Consider the following 13,528-nt stretch of genomic DNA (forward strand, 5'->3'; position numbering starts at 1 on the left):
CAGTCCGTAGTAGTAGTGCATATAGAAATTTAAAAAAAAAGAAGATACAGAATAATCCAAAAATACAGAATAATTAAACAATGGGGACGGAGGGACCGGAGAAATCTATCGGCGGGACTCCGAGTTCAGCAATGTGATGGTATAATTGTAGAAGCTGTTCCTCATCCTGCTGGTACGAGACCTGAGGCTCCTGTACCGTCTCCCTGATGGGAGGAGGGCAAACAGTCCATGGTTGGGGTGGGAGGGGTCTTTAATGATCTTCCCAGCCCGTCTCAGACACCGTTTTCGGTGGAGGGCATCCATGGCAGGAAGCGGGGCACCGATGATGTGCTGTGCGGTTTTCACCACCCGTTGTAGTGCCTTCCTGTCCGCAACAGTGCAGCTGCTGTACCATACCGTGAAGCATGTGGTCAGGATGCTCTCGATGGTACAGCGGTAGAAGTTGTTCAGTATCTGGGGGGACAGGTGGGCTTTCTTGAGCCTCCTCAGGAAGTAAAGGCGCTGCTGTGCCTTTTTGATCAGCTTGGAGGTGTTGAGGGACCAGGACAAATCCTCCGAGATATGTACCCCGAGGAATTTGTAGCTGGAGACGCACTCCACCTCAGTCCCGTTTATATGGATGGGGGTATGACTGCCTCCTCTGACCTTCCTGAAGTCGACAATAATTTCCTTCGTCTTCTTGGAGTTGAGGACGAGGTTATTGTTGGCACACCAGGTTGTCAGGTGCTGGACCTCCTCTCTGTAGGCTGACTCATCGGTGTCACTGATCAGTCCTACCACCGTGGTGTCGTCAGCAAACTTAATGATGGCGTTGGATCCGTACTTAGGGATGCAGTCGTGGGTGAAGAGGGAGGAGAGGAGAGGGCTGAGCACATAGCCCTGTGGCACGCGTTCAGTGTTATAGTGGTGGAGGTGAGGTTGTTGACCCTAACAGACTGTGGTCTGTTGGTGAGGAAATCCAGTGTCCAGTTGCAGATGGAGGTGGAGATGCCAAGTCCGCTGAGTTTGGTGATCAAGCTGGCGGGGATGACAGTGTTAAAGGCAGAGCTGAAATCAATGAACAGCAACCTGATGTAGGAGTTGTTGTTGTCCAGGTGAGTCAGGGCAGAGTGTAGAGCCGCCGATGCATGGCAGATGCAGTATAATATAGATAAATGTGAGGTTATCCACTTTGGCGGCAAAAACAAGAGGGCAGATTATTATCTCAATGGGGTTAGGTTAGGTAAGGGGGAGGTACAGCGAGACCTGGGTGTCCTTGTACACCGGTCATTGAAAGTTGGCGTGCAGGTACAGCAGGCAGTGAAGAAAGCTAATGGAATGTTGGCCTTCATAACAAGAGGATTTCAGTATAGGAGTAAAGAGGTTCTTCTGCAGTTGTACAGGGCTCTGGTGAGACCACATCTGGAGTATTGTGTACAGTTTTGGTCTCCTAATTTGAGGAAGGACATCCTTGTGATTGAGGCAGTGCAGCGTAGGTTCACGAGATTGATCCCTGGGATGGCGGGACTGTCGTATGAGGAAAGATTGAAAAGACTAGGCTTGTATTCATTGGAGTTTAGAAGGATGAGGGGGATCTTATAGAAATATATAAAATTATAAAAGGACTGGACAAGCGAGATGCAGGAAAAATGTTCCCAATGTTGGGCGAGTCCAGAACCAGGGGCCACAGTCTTAGAATTAAGGGGAGGTCATTTAAGACTGAGGTGAGAAAAAACTTTTTGACCCAGAGAGTTGTGAATTTATGGAATTCCCTGCCACAGAGGGCAGTGGAGGCCAAATCACTGGATGGATTTAAGAGAGAGTTAGATAGAGCTCTAGAGGCTAGTGGAGTCAAGGGATATGGGGAGAAGGCAAGCATGGGTTATTGATAGGGGACGATCAGCCATGATCACAATGAATGGCTGTGCTGGCTCGAAGGGCCGAATGGCCTCCTCCTGCACTTATTTTCTATGTTCACCCTTTAATAAAATCTGACAATGCGCACTTTAACCACATGTGCTTTACAAATGGCAAATTGTGGAGTACAGAGGCAAATAAATAAATGATTTTTCTTTGTCCCAAACATTATGGAGGGCACTGTAGATACAGAGCACCAGACAACAGCGATGGTTAAAAATATAAATTAATGCCAGGAAATGTATGCAATTGTTACAAAATAATTAGATATGGTTACAGTTGCATGTTAGTTATATTACATTCCAACGGTCTGCATGAATGAGTTCAAAGCCCACGATTAATTAAATTTTGTTTAATGAAATAAATCTGGAATTAAAAGTTAGTAAGATAAACTATGGTTCGAAAAGATAACATGCTGATCAAATCCCTGAGATAAGTAATGTCGTGCTGTCCTATGCTGGACTGTTTTGTAGTTGACTCTCTTCTCTCTTGTCCCTCCACTCAACAAGCAACCATGTAAAACACTGATGGTGCCACACGAAGGCAGTAAATTTGATTTCGAAATGTAGCCTGACATTGTCATTATCACAAAATCATATCGTGCAATTGATACCCCCTCCAGTCTCCTCCATCCGAATGTGTCCTGTTACTGAAATACCGTTGCATAGCACAAAAACGGGCCCTTCGGCCCATCCTATTCACACCATTCTTTTTGCCCAACAACATTGCGGCACAGACGCAGCTGTTAGAGCTGCAGCATCACAGTGCCAGAGACCTGGGTTAGATCTTGAGATGTAGCGTTTGAACATTCTCCCTGTGGTCATATGGGTTTCCTCCAGATGCTCCAGTTTCCTCCCACGTCCTAAATGTTATTTTGCCATCTTAGAATTACAATTTTTTGGAAAGAACTGCAAATGCTGGTTTAAATCAAAGGTAGACACAAAATACTGGAGTAATCAGCGGAACAGGCAGCATCTCTGGAGAGAAGGAATGGGTAACATTTCATGTCGAGACTCCTTCTCCATTCCTTCTCTCCAGAGATGCTGCCTGGCCCGCTGAGTTACTCCAGCCTTTTGTATCTACCTTAGAATGAGCATTGTTGAAACTTGTGGTAGGATAAATATGATGACAGGATGGAGGGGATGGATCACACGCACATGTGAATTAGGAGCAGGACAGGCTGACTTAGCTCTCAAATCTGCTCCACTATTTAACTATTCATGGCTGAACAGTGAATAACCATTCACTCCATCCCTAGCAAGGTATATCTCCACATAAACATATTCCACGACTGTTCCCATTGCCCTTTGAGGAAGTTTCCTGAACCTCTGGGAGAAAATATTTCACCTCATCTGTTTTAAACGGGAAACTCTTTTGTTTTAACCAGTGACCACTGGATCTAGATTCTCCACAAGAGGAAACATCCTCCCCACATCCTCACTGTCTACAACCCATAAGGTTATTTCAATCAAATCCTCTGATGCTGTAATCTCCATCAGACATAAACCCAGATTCTCCAATCTTCCCTCATAACACCTGCTTTACAGTGCCTACAGCGACAGAGAGCCAGGTTCGATCCTGACTATGGGTGCTGTATGTACCGAGTTTGTACGTTCTCCTCGTGACCTGCATGGGTTTTCTCCCAGAACTTTGTTTAATATGCGGGATCACTGGTCGCTACGGACTAGGTGTGCCGAAGGCCTGTATCCGTGCCGTATCTCTAAAATAAAATAAAGACCACCTGCCCATTTCAGTTGTTGGTGTAGATTTGCATCCAATACATTAAATAGTCCAAAACGTATGAGGTTGTGAGTGTGAAAGGTGCAGATAGCAGTGGTTGGACGGGGAGAGAAAGCCTTGGTGGTTTACTTATTGTGTCCTGTTCTGTCTTTGCATCAATGAACAGATAAAGAAGCACATTCGCAGCTTCCACTCTGAGAAGATTTACCAGTGTACAGAATGTGACAAAGCCTTCTGCCGGCCGGACAAGTTGCGACTACATATGCTGCGACACTCGGATCGGAAAGACTTCCTATGCTCCACCTGTGGCAAGCAGTTCAAAGTAAGTGGTTGCTCAGTGCTGAAGTCAGCTGCTGCTGTTGTAATGGTGCATCTCCGTAGTTGTGTTTGTATTAGTGAGATTACTTACTGTCATCTTATTATTATCTGTGGGCTGTTCACGTAGTTTGACACACCAAAATTGTTGACAGAAAGGTTTTACTTGTCACTTAACAGAGAACTGAGGGAGGGGTGGGAGAGAAGGGGCAAAGGAAGATCTGGACATGAGCATAAGTGGTATGTGCACTGTATGTAGAGAGTGTCAGATTGTCTTAGACCTTCTTGGATCAAGACCTTGCTCTGCCCACACTGTGTGATACAGCCACCCCTTTGCAAAGAGTTCTGTACTTCAAAATCAGGTTCAACATAGGATAGGACAAGTTTGGAGGGATGTGGACCAAGCCCAGTCAGGTGGGACTAGTGGAGCTGGGACATGTTGGTCGGTTGGGCCGAAGGGCCTGTTTCCACACTGTATCACTCTATGACTTTATGACTCTCTTACATCTGGAACATTAACATATCTAGATGGCACCGGTAATGACAGAAAAATAATGCTCTGCCATCGTAGCCTGAGAATTTGGATGCCCTGATGAACAAGGTGATGGGTATGTTACCTGGAATGGCAAACTGGAACATCATCCTCACGGGATTAATGTCGTCAGGAATGTGCTCGCCTGGATCTCAGCCACTATTCCCAGGGATGAATACCTAATGACCCTCCAGTTCATTCTAACATGGAACCAACGTGCCAGAGACATCAGCACATGCACCACAGCCTAGAAACAATGGTGAGACCAAGGTGGAAGTGTACTTCAAGACCCAATGGGAAGCAAACTGATTTATTGCAAACTTTATTGCATTGATTTATCATAACTATTACAAATGTCAGAGCATGAAACAACACAGACTTCTGGAAAAGGGGAGATTTACAGGAAAATAATACGGAAACCTTTTCCCAGTGGAATCCTCCTCCTCCTTCACGAAGAAGAAGGGTCTCGACCCGAAACATCACCTATTCCTTCGCTCCATAGATGCTGCTCACCCACTGAGTTTCTCCAGCATTTTTGTCCACCTTTCATGAACGATCAGAACTTTGCAGAACTAACATTCTATTTCAACAGAAAGGAAAAAGAGCTCCATAAACTGTTCCAGTGCAATCTGCTCATCTCTAGATACAAACAGAACATGTAAAAACACTCAGCAGGTCAAGCAGCGTCTGTGGAACCAGCGCCTTCTTTCTCCGCCAAGTTAAATGCCACAATAGATATCTATTTATCTTCCTTCATAATGCCAAAGCTTCAAAATCTCTTGGATTCCAATCTATAAAACATACGAGCACAATTAGACCATTTGACCCATTGAATCTGTCCTGCCACTCCAGATCTTTCTTCTAACCCTGTCCCCTTCCTGCCCCTAACCTCCTCCCAGTAGTGTGTTCACCAGCCCGCTCGTCTTCCTCGCAATGATTCGGAATGATCATTCCTTAGCAGAGGGTTGTTTCTTCCTTCTTTGTCCGTATTACATTGAGTCTGACATGATGATCTAGTCTTTGCTGCCTCTGCCTCCATGCCTATTGCTTTGGTCAAAGGCCTTAAGACCAGCCTGCGAACTGGGACCCCTCCTACCCCCTGGGCTCGTACGTTACTGTCCTCTCACCTTGCAGCACAGCACCTCGTCAGATCCAAACTCGTCAACGTCAACTAGTCTGTCAACTGAACTCTGATCACAAAACCAAAACATCACGGACACACCCTCATCCCTTCCTCGGGACCCTGACCCCACCATCGAACGTCAGGCCATTGTCTCTCTTACTCTGTCATGGACCTCATTTCCTCTCATGATCTTCCCTCCACAACCTCCAATCTTGTAGTGCTCAGACTTGAGTCCTGCCCAAGGTCCAAGCAGACCTATTGTCTCTGCTCTATCTTCCTACTTTGAAAGACACAAACTGCTGGAGTAACCCAGCAGGTCAGGCGGCATCTCTGGAAAGCATGGATAGGTGACGTTTTAGGTTGGGACCCTTCTTTAGCCTAATTGCAGGGGCTGAAAGCTGGAAGAGAGATGGGGGCAGGTCGAAGTCTGGCAAGTGATGGGTAGATACAGGTGAGGGGGAGCACAACTTTTGCCTTTTTCACTCTGCCTTTTCTCCCCTCAATTTTTGCCTTGCCCCCCACCTCTCTTTCTCCATTCGACTATCAGTGTGAAGAAGCATCCCAACCTGAACCGTTGTCTAACCAATCCCTCCCCATATGTTGGCTGACCCAATGAGTTTCTCCAGCACCTTTGTGCTTTGCTGAAGATTCCAGCGTCTGTGGTCTCCTGTATCTCCTGTGCACACTGCTCCAAGGGCTAATTAGCCCTTCTCTAATGGATTGTAACACCTTCAACCCTGAATTCAACTTAACAAGTCTATATTGAAGGTCTTGAAGTGGCAGACATTTGCTGTTGATCTGGAACTGGAGATCTCTTGGATCCAGAAGGTCACACTTATTGCAGCTATCCTACACTTATCATATCTTGTTTAATACATTCTCAATTCACATTTGTACCTTTGATATGTAATTTGCTTTAAATTCATTTCTTTTATCCTTTACGTGCATTCTTTATGTCCACCGTTTAGCTTATTGTGAATACCAAGTAACTGGTCCTGTGTGAGACAAGGTGTAATTTCTGTCAGCTACTACAAACCAGCAGATATATTGAAAGCACTCTTTGCCAATCTGCATTAAGTTATCAAGTTGACCAAATTCCTGATTTTGATCAACCTGTCCTTTTAAACTGCACTCTTGTGTGAGCAAAGCTAGCTGAACCTTTCCTCACGAAAGCTTGGACATAAATATTGAATCTCAGCATCTTGTGGTGCATTTTATAGATGATGCGCACTGCAGTCGTGGTGCATAAATGGTGAAGGGAACAAACATTCGGGATGATGTTTGGACACCAGTCAAGCTACCTTTTCCTGCATGGTATCAAGCTTCTTGATTGTTTCTAGAGCTGCACTGATCCAGGCAAGTGGGGAGCATTTTATCACACGCCTGCCTTGTGCTTTGTAGATGCAAATGCTGGTCACAGTATTTATGTGACTATTCACTTAACCTCCTGGCCGCAAGTGACCTCTACTCCAATATGTCAACCATGGAAGCCTCAGCAACAGTAATGCCATTGAATGTCAACGATAGAGATTTATATTCTTTCTTGTTGGAGATGGTTATTGCCTGGCACTTGTACGATGCACGTTACTGGCCATTTACCAGTCCCTGCCTGAATGTTGTCGAGGTCATGCAGTGAGCAGCCACGGACAGCATCATCTTCTGTGGAGTTGCCAGTGGAATTGAACGTTGTGAGGTCATCGGCAAATAGATAGATAGATCCTTTATTGTCATTCAGACCTTTCGGTCTGAACGACATGATGTTGCCTGCAGTCATACACAGAATCAATAATAACAAACCATACAATAAACACAAATTAAACATCCACCACAGTGAGTTCACCAAGCACATCCTCACTGTGATGGAGGCAAAGTCCTAGTCTCTGTCTCTTCCCTCCTTGTTCTCCCTCTGCGCTGAGGCGATCGATCTAGGCCGAAGATGCCGCCCTCCAGTCCAGCGGACCTCCGTGGTGATGTCGCCGCCGCCGAAAGCCGGAACGCCGTCTCCGCTCCGAGACGGCCCGCCACAGCATCAGCTCCGGGTCCCGCAGTCTCCGTTCTGGGCCGCTGCCCCAGCTCCGGGTCCCGCAGTCTCCGCTCCGGGCCACCGCCGCAGCTCCGGGTCCCGCAGTCTCTGTTCTGGGCCGCTGCCCCAGCTCCGGGTCCCGCAGTCTCCGCTCCGGGCCACCGCCCCAGCTCCGGGTCCCGCAGTCTCCGCTCCAGGCCGCCGCCCCAGCTCCGGGTCCCGCAGTCTCCGTTCCGGGCCGCTGCCCCAGCTCCGGGTCCCGCAGTCTCCGCTCCGGGCCACCGCCGCAGCTCCGGGTCCCGCAGTCTCCGCTCCAGGCCGCCGCCCCAGCTCCGGGTCCCGCAGTCTCCGCTCCGGGCCACCGCCCCAGCTCCGGGTCCCGCAGTCTCCGCTCCAGGCCGCCGCCCCAGCTCCGGGTCCCGCAGTCTCCGTTCCGGGCCACCGCCCCAGCTCCGGGTCCCGCAGTCTCCGTTACGGGCCACCGCCCCAGCTCCGGGTCCCGCAGTCTCCGTTACGGGCCGCTGCCCCAGCTCCGGGCCGCCGCCCCAGCTCCGGGTCACGCAGTCGCCGTTCCAGGTCCCGCAGTCTCCGCTCCGGGCCGCCGCCCCAGCTCCAGGTCGCTGCCCCAGCTCCGGGTCCCGCAGTCTCAGCTTCGAGCCCCACTGCATCAGCTCCAGGCCGCCGCCGAAAGCCAGAACGCCGCACCAGCAAGTCGGGCCATCGCTGCCTTAGCCCCGAAGACGGCCAGCCTCTCGTTGGTAAGTCCTGGCTGGCTCTGCCTCCGGAGCCTCGGGGTCGGTCGCAGGTTGGAGGCCGCCAGCTCCGCCATTAGGCCTCAGCGCAGACGGAGGCAGAAAAGGGGGATATGACACGAAAAGTCGCATTCCCCCAAAGGAAGAGACAGAGAACATGTTTCACCCCCTCTAACACAACCCAACAAACTAAAACCTAACCAAAACAAGACAAAAAAAACAACAGAAAAAAGTAAAGACAGACGGACTGCAGGCGAGCCGCAGCTGTTAACAGCGCCGCCACTTCCGGATCTAATGAAGGAAGGGAGAACATAACCATCTTCTGATCTAATGAAGGAAGGGAGAACATTGATGAAGATAGTTGGTCCATGGACACTTGTCTGAGAAGCTCTTGCAGTGCTGTCATGGGGCTGAGCTCCTAACAAACGCAGCCATCTTCCTTTGTACAAGGTATGACTTCAAATAGTGGAGTTTTCCCTTGATTCCTATTGAAATCAATATTTCCTTCCATTATTTTCTCCTTCCATTATTTATTATGTAAAAGAATATGTGTGTTATGATTGTGTTTATAGTTTGTTTGGTTGTTTGTCTTTTGCACAAAAGTCCGCGAGCATTGCCACTTTCATTTCACTGCACATCTTGTATGTGTATGTCACAAATAAACTTGACTTGACTTGGCTTGACCAAAATTCCCTGATGTTAACATCAATTACTCACCACACCTTCATCCAGGTTTGGACCAGGATTGTGATGATGCCTGGAGTTGAGTGGTCTTTGTAAAAAAGCAGGTCGAACGAATGAAGAATTCACAGAGTGCTTCCTGGTGGCACAGTTGACGACAGCATTCATTACTTTGATGATGATCAGGGGATAATATCATCTAATATTGCACTTGGCATTGGTTTATTATAGAGGTGCAGTGAAAAGCCTTTGTTTGCACGCTTTCTAATCAAATGTGATGAAAGAAGGGTCTCGACATGAAACGTCACCCATTCCTTCTCTCCAGAGATGCTGCCTGTCCCGCTGAGTTACTCCAGCGTTTGTGTCTACCTGATGATACTATTTATGAATACAATTAAGCCCGTACAACAGATAGATTGAAGAGAAAACATATCAGAGTGCAGAATATATTTTTTTCAGCATTGTATGACTTACAGAACTCTGTTTCAGAGCAAAAGTCCAGTATATGCAATGAGGTAGGTTGGAAGATCAGGACTATACCTAGCTCACTGAAAGACTGCTCAGATGTCTGATCATAGGGGAACGAAGCTGTTTCTGAGTCTGATGGTATAAGCAATTTCTGATGGGGTCAGTAGTTAGCTGTTGGATTTGTCTTGCCTTTTGTGAAGAGAGCATTTCTGGATAGTTTTCCACATTGGCAGTTTAATGTCAATATTGCACTGGCACTGAAGTATCTTGTGTAGGTATCTTGTGAAGTATCTTGGACAGCCACTTCTGGGGCATCTTCATTACAGTCGCCTGTTGTCTGGTCCCATAACCATGCCTTCTACTGTGCTACCAGCTATTTCTTAATATCTAACAGAATGGATTATCTTGGCTAAGACTGACTTCTATGATGTGGTGACCTCAGGAGAAAGCTTAGTGGGATTATCCATTCATGCTGAAAATGGTGACCTATATCTGAGCCAATTCTTTAGAGTTTACTAGATGCAGCACAGAAATAGGCCCTTCAGCCCACCGAGCCTACTCCGACCAGTGATTCTCGTACACTAACACTATCTTACCCACTAAGGACAATTTACAATTTACAGAAGCCAAGTAATCTTCAAACCTGCATGTCTTTGGCATGTGGGAGGAAACCAGAGCACCCGAAGAAACCCCACGCAGTCACAGGGAGCACCCTTGTTGAGGATCGAACCAGGATCTGGTACTGTAAGGCATCAATTGTACTGCTGCGCCACTATGCCGCTCCCTTAGCACAAGTGCTGGGCTGCATTGTCACAGGGGATGGGAATGTCACTGGACCCTCCTCCATCTCACAGTTGTTTAGTTGTTGAACGGCTTTTATGACTGGACATGGCAGGACGTCAGGTTTGAGGTAATCCATAGGCTGTAGGATTGATTTGTGCTGCGTTATAGTATTCCACTTTTCCTAATTACCACAGTAATCATGTGCTGCAAATTCAGTTAGGGATCGCATGTACTCCTGGTGCTGCTGCTAGATTGCTTTTCTGCACTTCTCGCTGAGCCCACATTGATCCTTGGCTTGGTTATAATGATGTGCGGGACAATGGTGAATAAAATCCTGCTGTTTAGTGGCCTTTGAACCCGTTTGGATGCCCAGCGTGCAACTTCAATCCGTTCTGAATCTAATCATTTAGCCTGATGGATGTACAGCACAAGACAATGCAGCATTTCACAATCTTCATAAGAGCTATATTCCAATCACTACTCCCATTGCTTTGGGGTGAAGATATATCTACAACAAGTGGACGTTAGGATGTCAAACCTGTTCATTCAGTTGTTAGGTCCATCACCACTTGCCACAGCCAGTCTGGCAGTTATGGTTTTCAGCTTAGTCAGTGGTATTGGTGATGGACATTCAAGACCCAGACCTTTGCTACTTTGAGCTTCTGCCAAATCATGCTTAACACAGATTCATCAGCTTCACAATTACAATCACAATAATACTTTATTAGCCAAGTATATTTTGCAACATATGAGGAATTTCATTTGCCTAGTCAGTCATACAAATAAAAAGCAATGGAACACACAAAACACATTTTAACATAAACATCCACCACAGTGACTCATCCACATTCCTCACTGTGATGGAAGGCGAAAAGAAAAGTTCAAATCTCTTCCCTTCTGTGTTGTTCCGTGGTCGTGGCCTCGAGCCTTCCATTGACGGGACGATCTTGAGTCCCGTAGCTGGTGGTGTTTGGGCCCTCCGCATTGGGGCGATCAGCCCCTGCTGCTAGCAGAGCGTGCCGACGAGCTGTGGCAAACCAAGCTGCAGGGCGGTGGCTCGATCGATCGAGTAGCGATGGTGCTTTGGAGGGCCCAGAAACCAGGCCCTGCGCCCACCAGGAGTCCACCTGCACTGCCTGCGCCCACCAGGAGTCCACCTGCACTGGTAAAGTCGACCCGATGCGGGGCTGCCATCATCAGATCCCGGTACGCCCTGAGGACGTGCCCAAGGCGGCTATCATTACTCATTTCGGCCTTTTTGAATTTCTACGGATGCCTTTCGGCCGAAAGAATGCCGTGCAGGCTTTTCAGCGCCTGATGGACACAGTGAGTCGCGGCTTGGACTTTCTATTTATTTACCTGGACGATATTCTAGTTGCTAGTCACACCCGCCAGGAACATAGTGCGCACCTCCCCCTCCTCTGCCAGCGGCTCAACGAGCACGGCCTGGCCATCAACCTGGATAAATCAAGTCAAGTCGAGTTTATTCGTCACATACACATACGAGATGTGCAGTGAAATGAAAAGTGGTAATGCTCGCAGACTTTGTGCAAAAAGACAAACAAACAAACAAACAAACTACAAACAGAATGGAACAGAATCACATACTCTTTTACATATTAAATATTGTGGGCGGAAGGAAAAAGGGGAAAAAAACAGCAATTTAAAAAATAAAACAGTATAATGATACAGTAAAGTTAGTCCCTGGTATACTTTACTGTGCCATTATACTGTTTTTTTAATAATTGCTGTTTTTTTGCCGATTCGGCCTCAGTTCCATCTACTTCCTGGGCCATCGTGTTACCCAGCATGTTGCGATTCCGCTGCCTGACGAGTTGGAGGCCATTCGCCGGTTCCCGCGGCCTACCACGGTGCGGGGGCTCCAGGAGTTTGTGGGTATGGTCACCTTTTACCACCGTTTCGTACCTGCGACGGCTCGGTTGAAGACTGCCCATGTCGACCTGAGTCGGCCTGTGTTGGTGGCCCAGCCTCGTCGTTGGGGGCGTCCGTGGTCCTGCCTGCTCCCGCCTTTGCCTCCCTCGGGGTCGTCCCCTGTGGGGGGGGAGGGTTGTGTGTATGAGGTCCGGCCGCCTCGCTCGTCTACCCTTCCGGTTTTGTGCTTCCGGTTCTGGGGGGGGAGGGGGGTTTCTGTGGCGCCCCTGTATGTGAAACCTTGGCAGTCGGGGGTAGGGTCACGTGACTGGGTAATGGCGGGAAGGAGTTGTCGAGAGGTTTAGGGGTGTGGCTTAGTATAAGTATGGAGCACTGGGTCAGCCCTCCTTCCCCCGTTCACCTATGTGTTGATCTCTTTAACTAAGCAATAAAGTTCTCTTTGTTTTCACCACGCGTGGCTCGTTTATTCGCCCGCCATAAGGTCATGTTTTGGATGCAATTTGGTAATGTTTTGTGATGTTTCAACTTCTTTTCCATGGATTGTCACATGGGCCAGACTGGGTCCGATCCACAGTCCTTCCCTGCAGGAGGCCACTGAAGCTGCTGTTTGTTTTTCCTCAGATCAATCAAACATTGTTTGATGAGGCAATTTCACTTTAGATCTAGCAACAATGAATGGAGTGCTATGTATTTCTTGGTCAGGATAGTGAGTAACTTGGAGGAGCATTTGTAGACGGTGATGTCTTGTTTTGGTTCAGTGCTTCCATGCAGGAGAGGTCCATAGATATGAACATTGTTGAATAATTTGTGAATCTTGTGTGCATTTTAGTGATGTTATGCCAGTGGTAGAGGGAGAGAAGATTCATGGGGCTGATGTTCTGATGTTGATGGGACTTTGTTCTGAATGTTGTCAGGTTTCTTGAGTGTTGGATAGGCAAGTTGTGAATGTCCCATCACACACCCAATTTCTGCCTTGTAGACGGTGGAAATGTTTTGGTGAGTCGCTGATAGCAGAATACCCAAGCACATTATTAATGTTCCAGAACTAGTCAGGTTTTTGGCCAGAATATTGGTATAAACAATGTGGTGAAAACGCACAGCAGATTGGACAGCTTCAATCTGCATTCATAGCGTGGTTAGGCAGCATCTCTGGAGAAGGTGGATAGGTGACGTTTCAAGTCAGGACCCTTCTTTAGACTGACTGTGGTGGGGGTGTGGTTAACTAAAAGCTGGAAGAGAGGTAAGAGGAGTGGTGCAACAGCTGGACCTGCTGCCTCACAGCTCCAGCGACCTGGTTTCAATCCTGAGTTTGCACGTTCTAC

The 13,528-nt window shown here is 47.8% G+C and overlaps 1 protein-coding gene across 3 annotated transcripts in view; it reads left to right on the top strand.

Moving 5' to 3' along the window:
- prdm10 (PR/SET domain 10) overlaps window positions 1-13,528 on the top strand; it is a 220,558-nt gene that overhangs the window by 164,070 nt on the left and 42,960 nt on the right. For all 3 annotated transcript variants that reach the window (XM_033049823.1, XM_033049825.1, XM_033049824.1), the window contains one exon: window positions 3,803-3,958. In XM_033049823.1, the coding sequence (XP_032905714.1) occupies window positions 3,803-3,958 (156 nt within the window). The remainder of the gene's footprint in view (window positions 1-3,802; window positions 3,959-13,528) is intronic.

Source organism: Amblyraja radiata, chromosome 33, assembly GCF_010909765.2.
Source record: "Amblyraja radiata isolate CabotCenter1 chromosome 33, sAmbRad1.1.pri, whole genome shotgun sequence".
NCBI lineage: Eukaryota > Metazoa > Chordata > Chondrichthyes > Rajiformes > Rajidae > Amblyraja > Amblyraja radiata.